Genomic DNA, 23296 nt, shown 5'->3' on the forward strand with positions numbered 1-23296 from the left:
TCAGTATACAATATCACACAGGATAGGATTAGATACACAGCTCAGCAGACTGTATCACACAGGATAGGATTAGATACACAGCTCAGTATACAGTATCACACAGGACAGGATAGGATACACAGCTCAGCAGACTGTATCACACAGGATAGGATTAGATACACGGCTCAGTATACAGTATCACACAGGATAGGATTAGATACACAGCTCAGTATACAGTATCACACAGGATAGGATTAGATACACGGCTCAGTATACAGTATCACACAGGATAGGATTAGATACACAGCTCAGTATACAGTATCACACAGGATAGGATTAGATACACAGCTCAGTATACAGTATCACACAGGATAGGATTAGATACACAGCTCAGTATACAGTATCACACAGGATAGGATTAGATACACAGCTCAGTATACAGTATCACACAGGATAGGATTAGATACAGCTCAGTATACAGTATCACACAGGATAGGATTAGATACACAGCTCAGTATACAGTATCACACAGGATAGGATTAGATACACAGCTCAGTATACAATATCACACAGGATAGGATTAGATACACAGCTCAGTATACGGTATCACACAGGATAGGATTAGATACGCAGCTCAGTATACAGTATCACACAGGATAGGATTAGATACGCAGCTCAGTATAAAGTATCACACAGGATAGGATTAGATACATAGCTCAGTGTACAGTATCACACAGGATAGGATTAGATACAGCTCAGTATACAGTATCACACAGGATAGGATTAGATACATAGCTCAGTGTACAGTGTCACACAGGATAGGATTAGATACGCAGCTCAGTATACAGTATCACACAGGATAGGATTAGATACAGCTCAGTATACAGTATCACACAGGATAGGATTAGATACACAGCTCAGTATACAGTATCACACAGGATAGGATTAGGTACAGCTCAGTATACAGTATCACACAGGATAGGATTAGATACACAGCTCAGTATACAGTATCACACAGGATAGGATTAGATACAGCTCAGTATACAGTATCACACAGGATAGGATTAGATACACAGCTCAGTATACACTATCACACAGGATAGGATTAGATACACAGCTCAGTATACAGTATCACACAGGATAGGATTAGATACACAGCTCAGTATACAGTATCACACAGGATAGGATTAGATACACAGCTCAGTATACACTATCACACAGGATAGGATTAGATACACTGCTCAGTATACAGTATCACACAGGATAGGATTAGATACACAGCTCAGTATACAGTATCACACAGGATAGGATTAGATACAGCTCAGTATACAGTATCACACAGGATAGGATTAGATACACAGCTCAGTATACAGTATCACACAGGATAGGATTAGATACACAGCTCAGTATACAGTATCACACAGGATAGGATTAGATACAGCTCAGTATACAGTATCACACGGGATAGGATTAGATACACAGCTCAGTATACAGTATCACACGGGATAGGATTAGATACACAGCTCAGTATACAGTATCACACGGGATAGGATTAGATACACAGCTCAGTATACAGTATCACACGGGATAGGATTAGATACAGCTCAGTATACAGTATCACACAGGATAGGATTAGATACATAGCTCAAAATACAGTATCACACAGGATAGGATTAGATACACAGCTCAGTATACAGTATCACACAGGATAGGATTAGATACACAGCTCAGTATACAGTATGACACAGGATAGGATTAGATACAGCTCAGTATACAGTATCACACAGGATAGGATTAGATACACAGCTCAGTGTACAGTATCACACAGGATAGGATTAGATACAGCTCAGTATACGGTATCACACAGGATAGGATTAGATACACAGCTCAGTATACAGTATCACACAGGATAGGATTAGATACACAGCTCAGTATACAGTATCACACAGGATAGGATTAGATACACAGCTCAGTATACTGTATCACACAGGATAGGATTAGATACACAGCTCAGTATACAGTATCACACAGGATAGGATTAGATACACAGCTCAGTATACTGTATCACACAGGATAGGATTAGATACACAGCTCAGTATACAGTATCACACAGGATAGGATTAGATACACAGCTCAGTATACAGTATCACACAGGATAGGATTAGATACACAGCTCAGTATACAGTATCACACAGGATAGGATTAGATACACAGCTCAGTATACAGTATGACACAGGATAGGATTAGATACACAGCTCAGTATACAGTATGACACAGGATAGGATTAGATACACAGCTCAGTATACAGTATGACACAGGATAGGATTAGATACACAGCTCAGTATACAGTATGACACAGGATAGGATTAGATACATAGCTCAGTATACAGTATCACACAGGATAGGATTAGATACAGCTCAGTATACAGTATCACACAGGATAGGATTAGATACAGCTCAGTATACAGTATCACACAGGATAGGATTAGATACACAGCTCAGTATACAGTATCACACAGGATAGGATTAGATACACAGCTCAGTATACAGTATCACACAGGATAGGATTAGATACAGCTCAGTATACAGTATCACACAGGATAGGATTAGATACATAGCTCAGTATACACTATCACACAGGATAGGATTAGATACAGCTCAGTATACAGTATCACACAGGATAGGATTAGATACACAGCTCAGTATACAGTATCACACAGGATAGGATTAGATACACAGCTCAGTATACAGTATCACACAGGATAGGATTAGATACAGCTCAGTATACAGTATCACACAGGATAGGATTAGATACACAGCTCAGTATACAGTATCACACAGGATAGGATTAGATACACAGCTCAGTATACAATATCACACAGGATAGGATTAGATACACAGCTCAGTATACGGTATCACACAGGATAGGATTAGATACGCAGCTCAGTATACAGTATCACACAGGATAGGATTAGATACGCAGCTCAGTATACAGTATCACACAGGATAGGATTAGATACATAGCTCAGTGTACAGTATCACACAGGATAGGATTAGATACAGCTCAGTATACAGTATCACACAGGATAGGATTAGATACATAGCTCAGTGTACAGTATCACACAGGATAGGATTAGATACGCAGCTCAGTATACAGTATCACACAGGATAGGATTAGATACAGCTCAGTATACAGTATCACACAGGATAGGATTAGATACACAGCTCAGTATACAGTATCACACAGGATAGGATTAGGTACAGCTCAGTATACAGTATCACACAGGATAGGATTAGATACACAGCTCAGTATACAGTATCACACAGGATAGGATTAGATACAGCTCAGTATACAGTATCACACAGGATAGGATTAGATACACAGCTCAGTATACACTATCACACAGGATAGGATTAGATACACAGCTCAGTATACAGTATCACACAGGATAGGATTAGATACACAGCTCAGTATACAGTATCACACAGGATAGGATTAGATACAGCTCAGTATACAGTATCACACAGGATAGGATTAGATACACAGCTCAGTATACAGTATCACACAGGATAGGATTAGATACACAGCTCAGTATACAGTATCACACAGGATAGGATTAGATACACAGCTCAGTATACAGTATCACACAGGATAGGATTAGATACACAGCTCAGTATACAGTATCACACAGGATAGGATTAGATACACAGCTCAGTATACAGTATCACACAGGATAGGATTAGATACAGCTCAGTATACAGTATCACACGGGATAGGATTAGATACACAGCTCAGTATACAGTATCACACAGGATAGGATTAGATACACAGCTCAGTATACAGTATCACACAGGATAGGATTAGATACATAGCTCAGTATACAGTATCACACAGGATAGGATTAGATACAGCTCAGTATACAGTATCACACAGGATAGGATTAGATACAGCTCAGTATACAGTATCACACAGGATAGGATTAGATACACAGCTCAGTATACAGTATCACACAGGATAGGATTAGGTACAGCTCAGTATACAGTATCACACAGGATAGGATTAGATACACAGCTCAGTATACAGTATCACACAGGATAGGATTAGATACAGCTCAGTATACAGTATCACACAGGATAGGATTAGATACACAGCTCAGTATACACTATCACACAGGATAGGATTAGATACACAGCTCAGTATACAGTATCACACAGGATAGGATTAGATACACAGCTCAGTATACAGTATCACACAGGATAGGATTAGATACAGCTCAGTATACAGTATCACACAGGATAGGATTAGATACAGCTCAGTATACAGTATCACACAGGATAGGATTAGATACACAGCTCAGTATACAGTATCACACAGGATAGGATTAGGTACAGCTCAGTATACAGTATCACACAGGATAGGATTAGATACACAGCTCAGTATACAGTATCACACAGGATAGGATTAGATACAGCTCAGTATACAGTATCACACAGGATAGGATTAGATACACAGCTCAGTATACACTATCACACAGGATAGGATTAGATACACAGCTCAGTATACACTATCACACAGGATAGGATTAGATACACAGCTCAGTATACAGTATCACACAGGATAGGATTAGATACAGCTCAGTATACAGTATCACACAGGATAGGATTAGATACACAGCTCAGTATACAGTATCACACAGGATAGGATTAGATACACAGCTCAGTATACAGTATCACACAGGATAGGATTAGATACACAGCTCAGTATACAGTATCACACAGGATAGGATTAGATACACAGCTCAGTATACAGTATCACACAGGATAAGATTAGATACACAGCTCAGTATACAGTATCACACAGGATAGGATTAGATACACAGCTCAGTATACAGTATCACACGGGATAGGATTAGATACACAGCTCAGTATACAGTATCACACAGGATAGGATTAGATACACAGCTCAGTATACAGTATCACACGGGATAGGATTAGATACAGCTCAGTATACAGTGTCACACAGGATAGGATTAGATACACAGCTCAGTATACAGTATCACACAGGATAAGATTAGATACACAGCTCAGTATACAGTATCTCACAGGATAGGATTAGATACACAGCTCAGTATGTAGTATCACACAGGATAGGATTAGATACATAGCTCAGTATAAACAGTATCACACAGGATAGGATTAGATACAGCTCAGTATACAGTATCACACAGGATAGGATTAGATACACAGCTCAGTATACAGTATCACACAGGATAGGATTAGATACACAGCTCAGTATACAGTATCACACAGGATAAGATTAGATACACAGCTCAGTATACAGTATCACACAGGATAGGATTAGATACACAGCTCAGTATACAGTATCACACAGGATAGGATTAGATACACAGCTCAGTATACAGTATCACACAGGATAGGATTAGATACACAGCTCAGTATACAGTATCACACAGGATAGGATTAGATACACAGCTCAGTATACAGTATCACACAGGATAGGATTAGATACACAGCTCAGTATACAGTATCACACAGGATAGGATTAGATACACAGCTCAGTATACAGTATCACACAGGATAGGATTAGATACACAGCTCAGTATACAGTATCACACAGGATAGGATTAGATACAGCTCAGATACAGTATCACACAGGATAGGATTAGATACACAGCTCAGTATACAGTATCACACAGGATAGGATTAGATACACAGCTCAGTATACAGTATCACACAGGATAGGATTAGATACACAGCTCAGTATACAGTATCACACAGGATAAGATTAGATACACAGCTCAGTATACAGTATCACACAGGATAGGATTAGATACACAGCTCAGTATACAGTATCACACGGGATAGGATTAGATACACAGCTCAGTATACAGTATCACACAGGATAGGATTAGATACACAGCTCAGTATACAGTATCACACGGGATAGGATTAGATACAGCTCAGTATACAGTGTCACACAGGATAGGATTAGATACACAGCTCAGTATACAGTATCACACAGGATAGGATTAGATACACAGCTCAGTATACAGTATCACACGGGATAGGATTAGATACAGCTCAGTATACAGTGTCACACAGGATAGGATTAGATACACAGCTCAGTATACAGTATCACACAGGATAGGATTAGATACACAGCTCAGTATACAGTATCTCACAGGATAGGATTAGATACACAGCTCAGTATGTAGTATCACACAGGATAGGATTAGATACATAGCTCAGTATACAGTATCACACAGGATAGGATTAGATACAGCTCAGTATACAGTATCACACAGGATAGGATTAGATACACAGCTCAGTATACAGTATCACACAGGATAGGATTAGATACACAGCTCAGTATACAGTATCACACAGGATAAGATTAGATACACAGCTCAGTATACAGTATCACACAGGATAGGATTAGATACAGCTCAGTATACAGTATCACACAGGATAGGATTAGATACACAGCTCAGTATACAGTATCACACAGGATAGGATTAGATACACAGCTCAGTATACAGTATCACACAGGACAGGATTAGATACACAGCTCAGTATACAGTATCACACAGGATAGGATTAGATACACAGCTCAGTATACAATATCACACAGGATAGGATTAGATACACAGTTCAGTATACAGTATCACACAGGATAGGATTAGATACACAGCTCAGTATACAGTATCACACAGGATAGGATTAGATACACAGCTCAGTATACAGTATCACACAGGATAGGATTAGATACACAGCTCAGTATACAGTATCACACAGGATTGGATTAGATACACAGCTCAGTATACAGTATCACACAGGATAGGATTAGATACACAGCTCAGTATACAGTATCACACAGGACAGGATTAGATACACAGCTCAGTATGTAGTATCACACAGGATAGGATTAGATACATAGCTCAGTATACAATATCACACAGGATAGGATTAGATACACAGCTCAGTATACAGTATCACACGGGATAGGATTAGATACACAGCTCAGTATACAGTATCACACGGGATAGGATTAGATACACAGCTCAGTATACAGTATCACACAGGATAGGATTAGATACACCGCTCAGTACACAGTGTCACACAGGATAGGATTAGATACACAGCTCAGTATACAGTGTCACACAGGATAGGATTAGATACAAAGCTCAGTATACAGTATCACACAGGATAGGATTAGATACACAGCTCAGTATACAGTATCACACAGGATAGGATTAGATACACAGCTCAGTATACAGTATCACACAGGATAGGATTAGATACACAGCTCAGTATACAGTATCACAGGATAGGATTAGATACAAAGCTCAGTATACAGTATCACACAGGATAGGATTAGATACACAGCTCAGTATACAGTATCACAGGATAGGATTAGATACATAGCTCAGTATACAGTATCACACGGGATAGGATTAAATACACAGCTCAGTATACAGTATCACAGGATAGGATTAGATACACAGCTCAGTATACAGTATCTCACAGGATAGGATTAGATACACAGCTCAGTATGTAGTATCACACAGGATAGGATTAGATACATAGCTCAGTATACAGTATCACACAGGATAGGATTTGATACACGGCTCAGTATACAGTATCACACAGGATAGGATTAGATACACAGCTCAGTATACAGTATCACACAGGATAGGATTAGATACACAGCTCAGCAGACTGTATCACACAGGATAGGATTAGATACACAGCTCAGTATACAGTATCACACAGGATAGGATTAGATACACAGCTCAGCAGACTGTATCACACAGGATAGGATTAGATACACAGCTCAGTATACAGTATCACACAGGATAGGATAGGATACACAGCTCAGCAGACTGTATCACACAGGATAGGATTAGATACACGGCTCAGTATACAGTATCACACAGGATAGGATTAGATACAGCTCAGTATACAGTGTCACACAGGATAGGATTAGATACACAGCTCAGTATACAGTATCACACAGGATAGGATTAGATACACAGCTCAGTATACAGTATCACACGGGATAGGATTAGATACAGCTCAGTATACAGTGTCACACAGGATAGGATTAGATACACAGCTCAGTATACAGTATCACACAGGATAGGATTAGATACACAGCTCAGTATACAGTATCACACAGGATAGGATTAGATACACAGCTCAGTATACAGTATCACACAGGATAGGATTAGATACACAGCTCAGTATACAGTATCACACAGGATAGGATTAGATACACAGCTCAGTATACAGTATCACACAGGATAGGATTAGATACAGCTCAGTATACAGTATCACACAGGATAGGATTAGATACACAGCTCAGTATACAGTATCACACAGGATAGGATTAGATACACAGCTCAGTATACAGTATCACACAGGATAGGATTAGATACACAGCTCAGTATACAGTATCACACAGGATAAGATTAGATACACAGCTCAGTATACAGTATCACACAGGATAGGATTAGATACACAGCTCAGTATACAGTATCACACGGGATAGGATTAGATACACAGCTCAGTATACAGTATCACACAGGATAGGATTAGATACACAGCTCAGTATACAGTATCACACGGGATAGGATTAGATACAGCTCAGTATACAGTGTCACACAGGATAGGATTAGATACACAGCTCAGTATACAGTATCACACAGGATAGGATTAGATACACAGCTCAGTATACAGTATCACACGGGATAGGATTAGATACAGCTCAGTATACAGTGTCACACAGGATAGGATTAGATACACAGCTCAGTATACAGTATCACACAGGATAGGATTAGATACACAGCTCAGTATACAGTATCTCACAGGATAGGATTAGATACACAGCTCAGTATGTAGTATCACACAGGATAGGATTAGATACATAGCTCAGTATACAGTATCACACAGGATAGGATTAGATACAGCTCAGTATACAGTATCACACAGGATAGGATTAGATACACAGCTCAGTATACAGTATCACACAGGATAGGATTAGATACACAGCTCAGTATACAGTATCACACAGGATAAGATTAGATACACAGCTCAGTATACAGTATCACACAGGATAGGATTAGATACAGCTCAGTATACAGTATCACACAGGATAGGATTAGATACACAGCTCAGTATACAGTATCACACAGGATAGGATTAGATACACAGCTCAGTATACAGTATCACACAGGACAGGATTAGATACACAGCTCAGTATACAGTATCACACAGGATAGGATTAGATACACAGCTCAGTATACAATATCACACAGGATAGGATTAGATACACAGTTCAGTATACAGTATCACACAGGATAGGATTAGATACACAGCTCAGTATACAGTATCACACAGGATAGGATTAGATACACAGCTCAGTATACAGTATCACACAGGATAGGATTAGATACACAGCTCAGTATACAGTATCACACAGGATTGGATTAGATACACAGCTCAGTATACAGTATCACACAGGATAGGATTAGATACACAGCTCAGTATACAGTATCACACAGGACAGGATTAGATACACAGCTCAGTATGTAGTATCACACAGGATAGGATTAGATACATAGCTCAGTATACAATATCACACAGGATAGGATTAGATACACAGCTCAGTATACAGTATCACACGGGATAGGATTAGATACACAGCTCAGTATACAGTATCACACGGGATAGGATTAGATACACAGCTCAGTATACAGTATCACACAGGATAGGATTAGATACACCGCTCAGTACACAGTGTCACACAGGATAGGATTAGATACACAGCTCAGTATACAGTGTCACACAGGATAGGATTAGATACAAAGCTCAGTATACAGTATCACACAGGATAGGATTAGATACACAGCTCAGTATACAGTATCACACAGGATAGGATTAGATACACAGCTCAGTATACAGTATCACACAGGATAGGATTAGATACACAGCTCAGTATACAGTATCACAGGATAGGATTAGATACAAAGCTCAGTATACAGTATCACACAGGATAGGATTAGATACACAGCTCAGTATACAGTATCACAGGATAGGATTAGATACATAGCTCAGTATACAGTATCACACGGGATAGGATTAGATACACAGCTCAGTATACAGTATCACAGGATAGGATTAGATACACAGCTCAGTATACAGTATCTCACAGGATAGGATTAGATACACAGCTCAGTATGTAGTATCACACAGGATAGGATTAGATACATAGCTCAGTATACAGTATCACACAGGATAGGATTTGATACACGGCTCAGTATACAGTATCACACAGGATAGGATTAGATACACAGCTCAGTATACAGTATCACACAGGATAGGATTAGATACACAGCTCAGCAGACTGTATCACACAGGATAGGATTAGATACACAGCTCAGTATACAGTATCACACAGGATAGGATTAGATACACAGCTCAGCAGACTGTATCACACAGGATAGGATTAGATACACAGCTCAGTATACAGTATCACACAGGATAGGATAGGATACACAGCTCAGCAGACTGTATCACACAGGATAGGATTAGATACACGGCTCAGTATACAGTATCACACAGGATAGGATTAGATACACAGCTCAGTATACAGTATCACACAGGATAGGATTAGATACACGGCTCAGTATACAGTATCACACAGGATAGGATTAGATACACAGCTCAGTATACAGTATCACACAGGATAGGATTAGATACACAGCTCAGTATACAGTATCACACAGGATAGGATTAGATACACAGCTCAGTATACAGTATCACACAGGATAGGATTAGATACACAGCTCAGTATACAGTATCACACAGGATAGGATTAGATACACAGCTCAGTATACAGTATCACACAGGATAGGATTAGATACACAGCTCAGTATACAGTATCACACAGGATAGGATTAGATACACAGCTCAGTATACAGTATCACACAGGATAGGATTAGATACACAGCTCAGTATACAGTATCACACAGGATAGGATTAGATACACAGCTCAGTATACAGTATCACACAGGATAGGATTAGATACACAGCTCAGTATACAGTATCACACAGGATAGGATTAGATACACAGCTCAGTATACAGTATCACACAGGATAGGATTAGATACACAGCTCAGTATACAGTATCACACAGGATAGGATTAGATACACAGCTCAGTATACTGTATCACACAGGATAGGATTAGATACACAGCTCAGTATACAGTATCACACAGGATAGGATTAGATACACAGCTCAGTATACAGTATCACACAGGATAGAATTAGATACACAGCTCAGTATACAGTATCACACAGGATAGGATTAGATACACAGCTCAGTATACAGTATCACAGGATAGGATTAGATACACAGCTCAGTATGTAGTATCACACAGGATAGGATTAGATACATAGCTCAGTATACAATATCACACAGGATAGGATTAGATACACAGCTCAGTATACAGTATCACACAGGATAGGATTAGATACACAGCTCAGTATACAGTATCACACAGGATAGGATTAGATACACAGCTCAGTATACAGTATGACACAGGATAGGATTAGATACACAGCTCAGTATACAGTATCACAGGATAGGATTAGATACACAGCTCAGTATACAGTATCACACAGGATAAGATTAGATACACGGCTCAGTATACAGTATCACACAGGAGAGGATTAGATACACAGCTCAGCAGACTGTATCACACAGGATAGGATTAGATACACAGCTCAGTATACAGTATCACACAGGATAGGATTAGATACACAGCTCAGCAGACTGTATCACACAGGATAGGATTAGATACACAGCTCAGTATACAGTATCACACAGGATAGGATAGGATACACAGCTCAGCAGACTGTATCACACAGGATAGGATTAGATACACGGCTCAGTATACAGTATCACACAGGATAGGATTAGATACACAGCTCAGCAGACTGTATCACACAGGATAGGATTAGATACACAGCTCAGTATACAGTATCACACAGGATAGGATTAGATACACGGCTCAGTATACAGTATCACACAGGATAGGATTAGATACACAGCTCAGTATACAGTATCACACAGGATAGGATTAGATACACAGCTCAGTATACAGTATCACACAGGATAGGATTAGATACACAGCTCAGTATACAGTATCACACAGGATAGGATTAGATACACAGCTCAGTATACAGTATCACACAGGATAGGATTAGATACAGCTCAGTATACAGTATCACACAGGAGAGGATTAGATACACAGCTCAGTATACAGTATCACACAAGATAGGATTAGATACAAAGCTCAGTATACAGTATCACACAGGATAGGATTAGGTACAGCTCAGTATACAGTATCACACAGGATAGGATTAGATACACAGCTCAGTATACAGTATCACACAGGATAGGATTAGATACAGCTCAGTATACAGTATCACACAGGATAGGATTAGATACACAGCTCAGTATACAGTATCACACAGGATAGGATTAGATACACAGCTCAGTATACAGTATCACACAGGATAGGATTAGATACACAGCTCAGTATACAGTATCACACAGGATAGGATTAGATACACAGCTCAGTATACAGTATCACACAGGATAGGATTAGATACAGCTCAGTATACAGTATCACACAGGATAGGATTAGATACACAGCTCAGTATACAGTATCACACAGGATAGGATTAGATACACAGCTCAGTATACAGTATCACAGGATAGGATTAGATACACAGCTCAGTATGTAGTATCACACAGGATAGGATTAGATACATAGCTCAGTATACAATATCACACAGGATAGGATTAGATACACAGCTCAGTATACAGTATCACACAGGATAGGATTAGATACACAGCTCAGTATACAGTATCACACAGGATAGGATTAGATACACAGCTCAGTATACAGTATGACACAGGATAGGATTAGATACACAGCTCAGTATACAGTATCACAGGATAGGATTAGATACACAGCTCAGTATACAGTATCACACAGGATAAGATTAGATACACGGCTCAGTATACAGTATCACACAGGAGAGGATTAGATACACAGCTCAGCAGACTGTATCACACAGGATAGGATTAGATACACAGCTCAGTATACAGTATCACACAGGATAGGATTAGATACACAGCTCAGCAGACTGTATCACACAGGATAGGATTAGATACACAGCTCAGTATACAGTATCACACAGGATAGGATAGGATACACAGCTCAGCAGACTGTATCACACAGGATAGGATTAGATACACGGCTCAGTATACAGTATCACACAGGATAGGATTAGATACACAGCTCAGCAGACTGTATCACACAGGATAGGATTAGATACACAGCTCAGTATACAGTATCACACAGGATAGGATTAGATACACGGCTCAGTATACAGTATCACACAGGATAGGATTAGATACACAGCTCAGTATACAGTATCACACAGGATAGGATTAGATACACAGCTCAGTATACAGTATCACACAGGATAGGATTAGATACACAGCTCAGTATACAGTATCACACAGGATAGGATTAGATACACAGCTCAGTATACAGTATCACACAGGATAGGATTAGATACAGCTCAGTATACAGTATCACACAGGAGAGGATTAGATACACAGCTCAGTATACAGTATCACACAAGATAGGATTAGATACAAAGCTCAGTATACAGTATCACACAGGATAGGATTAGGTACAGCTCAGTATACAGTATCACACAGGATAGGATTAGATACACAGCTCAGTATACAGTATCACACAGGATAGGATTAGATACAGCTCAGTATACAGTATCACACAGGATAGGATTAGATACACAGCTCAGTATACAGTATCACACAGGATAGGATTAGATACACAGCTCAGTATACAGTATCACACAGGATAGGATTAGATACACAGCTCAGTATACAGTATCACACAGGATAGGATTAGATACACAGCTCAGTATACAGTATCACACAGGATAGGATTAGATACAGCTCAGTATACAGTATCACACAGGATAGGATTAGATACACAGCTCAGTATACAGTATCACACAGGATAGGATTAGATACACAGCTCAGTATACAGTATCACACAGGATAGGATTAGATACACAGCTCAGTATACAGTATCACACAGGATAGGATTAGATACACAGCTCAGTATACAGTATCACACAGGATAGGATTAGATACACGGCTCAGTATACAGTATCACACAGGATAGGATTAGATACAGCTCAGTATACAGTATCACACGGGATAGGATTAGATACACAGCTCAGTATACAGTATCACACGGGATAGGATTAGATACACAGCTCAGTATACAGTATCACACGGGATAGGATTAGATACAGCTCAGTATACAGTATCACACAGGATAGGATGAGATACACAGCTCAGTATACAGTATCACACAGGATAGGATTAGATACACAGCTCAGTATACAGTATCACACAGGATAGGATTAGATACACAGCTCAGTATACAGTATCACACAGGATAGGATTAGATACACAGCTCAGTATACAGTATCACACAGGATAGGATTAGATACACAGCTCAGTATACAGTATCACACAGGATAAGATTAGATACACAGCTCAGTATACAGTATCACACAGGATAGGATTAGATACACAGCTCAGTATACAGTATCACACGGGATAGGATTAGATACACAGCTCAGTATACAGTATCACACAGGATAGGATTAGATACACAGCTCAGTATACAGTATCACACGGGATAGGATTAGATACAGCTCAGTATACAGTGTCACACAGGATAGGATTAGATACACAGCTCAGTATACAGTATCACACAGGATAAGATTAGATACACAGCTCAGTATACAGTATCTCACAGGATAGGATTAGATACACAGCTCAGTATGTAGTATCACACAGGATAGGATTAGATACATAGCTCAGTATACAGTATCACACAGGATAGGATTAGATACAGCTCAGTATACAGTATCACACAGGATAGGATTAGATACACAGCTCAGTATACAGTATCACACAGGATAGGATTAGATACACAGCTCAGTATACAGTATCACACAGGATAAGATTAGATACACAGCTCAGTATACAGTATCACACAGGATAGGATTAGATACACAGCTCAGTATACAGTATCACACAGGATAGGATTAGATACACAGCTCAGTATACAGTATCACACAGGATAGGATTAGATACACAGCTCAGTATACAGTATCACACAGGATAGGATTAGATACACAGCTCAGTATACAGTATCACACAGGATAGGATTAGATACAGCTCAGTATACAGTATCACACAGGATAGGATTAGATACACAGCTCAGTATACAGTATCACACAGGATAGGATTAGATACACAGCTCAGTATACAGTATCACACAGGATAGGATTAGATACACAGCTCAGTATACAGTATCACACAGGATAAGATTAGATACACAGCTCAGTATACAGTATCACACAGGATAGGATTAGATACACAGCTCAGTATACAGTATCACACGGGATAGGATTAGATACACAGCTCAGTATACAGTATCACACAGGATAGGATTAGATACACAGCTCAGTATACAGTATCACACGGGATAGGATTAGATACAGCTCAGTATACAGTGTCACACAGGATAGGATTAGATACACAGCTCAGTATACAGTATCACACAGGATAGGATTAGATACACAGCTCAGTATACAGTATCACACGGGATAGGATTAGATACAGCTCAGTATACAGTGTCACACAGGATAGGATTAGATACACAGCTCAGTATACAGTATCACACAGGATAGGATTAGATACACAGCTCAGTATACAGTATCTCACAGGATAGGATTAGATACACAGCTCAGTATGTAGTATCACACAGGATAGGATTAGATACATAGCTCAGTATACAGTATCACACAGGATAGGATTAGATACAGCTCAGTATACAGTATCACACAGGATAGGATTAGATACACAGCTCAGTATACAGTATCACACAGGATAGGATTAGATACACAGCTCAGTATACAGTATCACACAGGATAAGATTAGATACACAGCTCAGTATACAGTATCACACAGGATAGGATTAGATACAGCTCAGTATACAGTATCACACAGGATAGGATTAGATACACAGCTCAGTATACAGTATCACACAGGATAGGATTAGATACACAGCTCAGTATACAGTATCACACAGGACAGGATTAGATACACAGCTCAGTATACAGTATCACACAGGATAGGATTAGATACACAGCTCAGTATACAATATCACACAGGATAGGATTAGATACACAGTTCAGTATACAGTATCACACAGGATAGGATTAGATACACAGCTCAGTATACAGTATCACACAGGATAGGATTAGATACACAGCTCAGTATACAGTATCACACAGGATAGGATTAGATACACAGCTCAGTATACAGTATCACACAGGATTGGATTAGATACACAGCTCAGTATACAGTATCACACAGGATAGGATTAGATACACAGCTCAGTATACAGTATCACACAGGACAGGATTAGATACACAGCTCAGTATGTAGTATCACACAGGATAGGATTAGATACATAGCTCAGTATACAATATCACACAGGATAGGATTAGATACACAGCTCAGTATACAGTATCACACGGGATAGGATTAGATACACAGCTCAGTATACAGTATCACACGGGATAGGATTAGATACACAGCTCAGTATACAGTATCACACAGGATAGGATTAGATACACCGCTCAGTACACAGTGTCACACAGGATAGGATTAGATACAAAGCTCAGTATACAGTATCACACAGGATAGGATTAGATACACAGCTCAGTATACAGTATCACACAGGATAGGATTAGATACACAGCTCAGTATACAGTATCACACAGGATAGGATTAGATACACAGCTCAGTATACAGTATCACAGGATAGGATTAGATACAAAGCTCAGTATACAGTATCACACAGGATAGGATTAGATACACAGCTCAGTATACAGTATCACAGGATAGGATTAGATACATAGCTCAGTATACAGTATCACACGGGATAGGATTAGATACACAGCTCAGTATACAGTATCACAGGATAGGATTAGATACACAGCTCAGTATACAGTATCTCACAGGATAGGATTAGATACACAGCTCAGTATGTAGTATCACACAGGATAGGATTAGATACATAGCTCAGTATACAGTATCACACAGGATAGGATTTGATACACGGCTCAGTATACAGTATCACACAGGATAGGATTAGATACACAGCTCAGTATACAGTATCACACAGGATAGGATTAGATACACAGCTCAGCAGACTGTATCACACAGGATAGGATTAGATACACAGCTCAGTATACAGTATCACACAGGATAGGATTAGATACACAGCTCAGCAGACTGTATCACACAGGATAGGATTAGATACACAGCTCAGTATACAGTATCACACAGGATAGGATAGGATACACAGCTCAGCAGACTGTATCACACAGGATAGGATTAGATACACGGCTCAGTATACAGTATCACACAGGATAGGATTAGATACACAGCTCAGTATACAGTATCACACAGGATAGGATTAGATACACGGCTCAGTATACAGTATCACACAGGATAGGATTAGATACACAGCTCAGTATACAGTATCACACAGGATAGGATTAGATACACAGCTCAGTATACAGTATCACACAGGATAGGATTAGATACACAGCTCAGTATACAGTATCACACAGGATAGGATTAGATACACAGCTCAGTATACAGTATCACAGGATAGGATTAGATACAAAGCTCAGTATACAGTATCACACAGGATAGGATTAGATACACAGCTCAGTATACAGTATCACAGGATAGGATTAGATACATAGCTCAGTATACAGTATCACACGGGATAGGATTAGATACACAGCTCAGTATACAGTATCACAGGATAGGATTAGATACACAGCTCAGTATACAGTATCTCACAGGATAGGATTAGATACACAGCTCAGTATGTAGTATCACACAGGATAGGATTAGATACATAGCTCAGTATACAGTATCACACAGGATAGGATTTGATACACGGCTCAGTATACAGTATCACACAGGATAGGATTAGATACACAGCTCAGTATACAGTATCACACAGGATAGGATTAGATACACAGCTCAGCAGACTGTATCACACAGGATAGGATTAGATACACAGCTCAGTATACAGTATCACACAGGATAGGATTAGATACACAGCTCAGCAGACTGTATCACACAGGATAGGATTAGATACACAGCTCAGTATACAGTATCACACAGGATAGGATAGGATACACAGCTCAGCAGACTGTATCACACAGGATAGGATTAGATACACGGCTCAGTATACAGTATCACACAGGATAGGATTAGATACACAGCTCAGTATACAGTATCACACAGGATAGGATTAGATACACGGCTCAGTATACAGTATCACACAGGATAGGATTAGATACACAGCTCAGTATACAGTATCACACAGGATAGGATTAGATACACAGCTCAGTATACAGTATCACACAGGATAGGATTAGATACAGCTCAGTATACGGTATCACACAGGATAGGATTAGATACACAGCTCAGTATACAGTATCACACAGGATAGGATTAGATACACAGCTCAGTATACAGTATCACACAGGATAGGATAGGATACACAGCTCAGCAGACTGTATCACACAGGATAGGATTAGATACACGGCTCAGTATACAGTATCACACAGGATAGGATTAGATACACAGCTCAGCAGACTGTATCACACAGGATAGGATTAGATACACAGCTCAGTATACAGTAGCACACAGGATAGGATTAGATACACGGCTCAGTATACAGTATCACACAGGATAGGATTAGATACACAGCTCAGTATACAGTATCACACAGGATAGGATTAGATACACAGCTCAGTATACAGTATCACACAGGATAGGATTAGATACACAGCTCAGTATACAGTATCACACAGGATAGGATTAGATACACAGCTCAGTATACAGTATCACACAGGATAGGATTAGATACAGCTCAGTATACAGTATCACACAGGAGAGGATTAGATACACAGCTCAGTATACAGTATCACACAGGATAGGATTAGATACACAGCTCAGTATACAGTATGACACAGGATAGGATTAGATACACAGCTCAGTATACAGTATCACAGGATAGGATTAGATACAGCTCAGTATGTAGTATCACACAGGATAGGATTAGATACACAGCTCAGTATACAGTATCACACAGGATAGGATTAGATACACAGCTCAGTATACAGTATCACACGGGATAGGATTAGATACACAGCTCAGTATACAGTATCACACAGGATAGGATTAGATACACAGCTCAGTATACAGTATCACACAGGATAGGATTAGATACACAGCTCAGTATACAGTATCACACAGGATAGGATTAGATACACAGCTCAGTATACAGTATCACACAGGATAGGATTAGATACACAGCTCAGTATACAGTATCACACAGGATAGGATTAGATACACAGCTCAGTATACAGTATCACACAGGATAGGATTAGATACACAGCTCAGTATACAGTATCACACAGGATAGGATTAGATACACAGCTCAGTATACAGTATCACACAGGATAGGATTAGATACACAGCTCAGTATACAGTATCACACAGGATAGGATTAGATACACAGCTCAGTATACAGTATCACACAGGATAGGATTAGATACACAGCTCAGTATACAGTATCACACAGGATAGGATTAGATACACAGCTCAGTATACTGTATCACACAGGATAGGATTAGATACACAGCTCAGTATACAGTATCACACAGGATAGGATTAGATACACAGCTCAGTATACAGTATCACACAGGATAGAATTAGATACACAGCTCAGTATACAGTATCACACAGGATAGGATTAGATACACAGCTCAGTATACAGTATCACAGGATAGGATTAGATACACAGCTCAGTATACAGTATCTCACAGGATAGGATTAGATACACAGCTCAGTATGTAGTATCACACAGGATAGGATTAGATACATAGCTCAGTATACAATATCACACAGGATAGGATTAGATACACAGCTCAGTACACAGTATCACACAGGATAGGATTAGATACACAGCTCAGTATACAGTATCACACAGGATAGGATTAGATACACAGCTCAGTATACAGTATGACACAGGATAGGATTAGATACACAGCTCAGTATACAGTATCACAGGATAGGATTAGATACAGCTCAGTATGTAGTATCACACAGGATAGGATTAGATACACAGCTCAGTATACAGTATCACACAGGATAGGATTAGATACACAGCTTAGTATACAGTATCACACAGGATAGGATTAGATACACAGCTCAGTATACAGTATCACACAGGATAGGATGAGATACACAGCTCAGTATACTGTATCACACAGGATAGGATTAGATACCCAGCTCAGTATACAGTATCACACAGGATAGGATTAGATTCACAGCTCAGTATACAGTATCACACAGGATAGGATTAGATACACAGCTCAGTATACAGTATCACATGGGATAGGATTAGATACACAGCTCAGTATACAGTATCACACGGGATAGGATTAGATACATAGCTCAGTATACAGTATCACACGGGATAGGATTAGATACACAGCTCAGTATACAGTATCACACAGGATAGGATTAGATACACAGATCAGTATACAGTATCACACGGGATAGGATTAGATACATAGCTCAGTATACAGTATCACACGGGATAGGATTAGATACACAGCTCAGTATACAGTATCACACAGGATAGGATTAGATACACAGCTCAGTATACAGTATCACACAGGATAGGATTAGATACACAGCTCAGTATACAGTATCACACAGGATAGGATTAGATACACAGCTCAGTATACAGTATCACACAGGATAGGATTAGATACACAGCTCAGCAGACTGTATCACACAGGATAGGATTAGATACACAGCTCAGTATACAGTATCACACAGGATAGGATTAGATACAGCTCAGTATACAGTATCACACAGGATAGGATTAGATACACAGCTCAGTTTACAGTATCACACAGGATAGGATTAGATACACAGCTCAGTATACAGTATCACACAGGATAGGATTAGATACAAAGCTCAGTATACAGTATCACACAGGATAGGATTAGATACACAGCTCAGTATACAGTATCACACGGGATAGGATTAGATACACAGCTCAGTATACAGTATCACAGGATAGGATTAGATACACAGCTCAGTATACAGTATCACACAGGATAGGATTAGATACACAGCTCAGTATACAGTATGACACAGGATAGGATTAGATACACAGCTCAGTATACAGTATCACAGGATAGGATTAGATACAGCTCAGTATGTAGTATCACACAGGATAGGATTAGATACACAGCTCAGTATACAGTATCACACAGGATAGGATGAGATACACAGCTCAGTATACAGTATCACACAGGATAGGATTAGATACACAGCTTAGTATACAGTATCACACAGGATAGGATGAGATACACAGCTCAGTATACAGTATCACACGGGATAGGATTAGATACAACTCAGTATACAGTATCACACAGGATAGGATTAGATACACAGCTCAGTATACAGTATCACACGGGATAGGATTAGATACACAGCTCAGTATACAGTATCACACGGGATAGGATTAGATACACAGCTCAGTATACAGTATCACACAGGATAAGATTAGATACACAGCTCAGTATACAGTATCACACAGGATAGGATTAGATACACAGCTCAGTATACAGTATCACACAGGATAGGATTAGATACACAGCTCAGTATACAGTATCACACAGGATAGGAGTAGATACACCGCTCAGTATACAGTATCACACAGGATAGGATTAGATACACAGCTCAGTATACAGTATCACACAGGATAGGATTAGATACACAGCTCAGTATACAGTATCACACAGGATAGGATTAGATACAGCTCAGTATACAGTATATCACACAGGATAGGATTAGATACAGCTCAGTATACAGTATCACACAGGATAGCATTAGAATGATGTAATATTGTAGTGATGACATCATCTGACCTCTGTTCCCGCCCACTCCAGGGTGATGCACAGAATAAGGTGGAGTGTACGTCCTTGTCCCCCAATACCCGCTCTTGCAGCATCAGTTATCCTGTCCTCAGATCCATGGCTAAGGTGGGTATGGGGGGGGGGGCAGTATGGGTGGTGGTAGGTATGGAGGAGCACTGACCCCTGTCTCCCTCTAGATGGCGTTTGTCCTGGAGTTTGAGTACAGCTGCACCAGTCTCCTGAACAGAGTGCAGATTAAGCTCTTGGCCAGCAGGTATGGGGGGCGCTGTTGGGCTTCTCTCACACGTCCGGCAGATGTGGGCTCCATGCTGATCCTTCTCCTCTCCTCCAGTGACAACACAGAACTGGACGAGACTCTTCACGACAACAGCGTCCAACTCAGCGCTCACATCCGATACGAGCCCGAGCTCTTCATTCAGAGGTGAATGGCGAATACTCTGTCGTGGTTTATGCTGGGACTTGTAGTTCACACGAATGCCATGAAGTTACTTGGACTTGAGTTGCGTTGTGTCTTTTACTCTATTCACAACCAGAGCTGCATTCACAATTCTGCCCACTGTGCATACAAGATGTCAATATGGCGTGTGCTCTGTGCCATGTTACAATAGGAATGCAGCTTTGGATGTGACTAGAGCATAACCTCTACATAACTGACATGACTGTATGGATTGTGTTTGCAGCGAGTCCAGCCTCAACCGCTACGAGGTGCAACCAGCCCTGCTGTCCACCCAGGAGCCCGGCCCCGAATTTATAACCAAATTCAAGGTAATGACAGGAGGCTTGTAGTCGTAGTCGTAATCATGTAGTAGTAGTCGTGTAGTCGTTGTGTAGTCGTAGTCGTAATCATGTAGTAGTAGTCGTGTAGTCGTTGTGTAGTCGTAATCATGTAGTAGTAGTCGTGTAGTTGTTGTGTAGTCGTAATCATGTAGTAGTAGTCGTGTAGTTGTAGTAGTAGTCGTGTAGTCGTAGTCGTGTAGTCGTAATCATGTAGTAGTAGTCGTGTAGTCGTAGTCGTGTAGTCGTAATCATGTAGTAGTAGTCGTGTAGTCGTTGT

General features: G+C 39.9%; 1 protein-coding gene across 1 annotated transcript in view; it reads left to right on the plus strand.

Annotated features, from left to right (window-relative positions):
- The window catches only part of ITGA10 (integrin subunit alpha 10), a 63899-nt gene that overhangs the window by 24678 nt on the left and 15925 nt on the right, over positions 1-23296 (plus strand). Inside the window, exons 17-20 of the mRNA XM_075283301.1 lie at positions 22255-22347; positions 22419-22495; positions 22574-22663; positions 22923-23007. Coding sequence (XP_075139402.1) covers positions 22255-22347; positions 22419-22495; positions 22574-22663; positions 22923-23007 — 345 coding nt within the window. The remainder of the gene's footprint in view (positions 1-22254; positions 22348-22418; positions 22496-22573; positions 22664-22922; positions 23008-23296) is intronic.

This window comes from Leptodactylus fuscus, chromosome 7 (genome assembly GCF_031893055.1).
Source record: "Leptodactylus fuscus isolate aLepFus1 chromosome 7, aLepFus1.hap2, whole genome shotgun sequence".
Lineage (NCBI taxonomy): Eukaryota > Metazoa > Chordata > Amphibia > Anura > Leptodactylidae > Leptodactylus > Leptodactylus fuscus.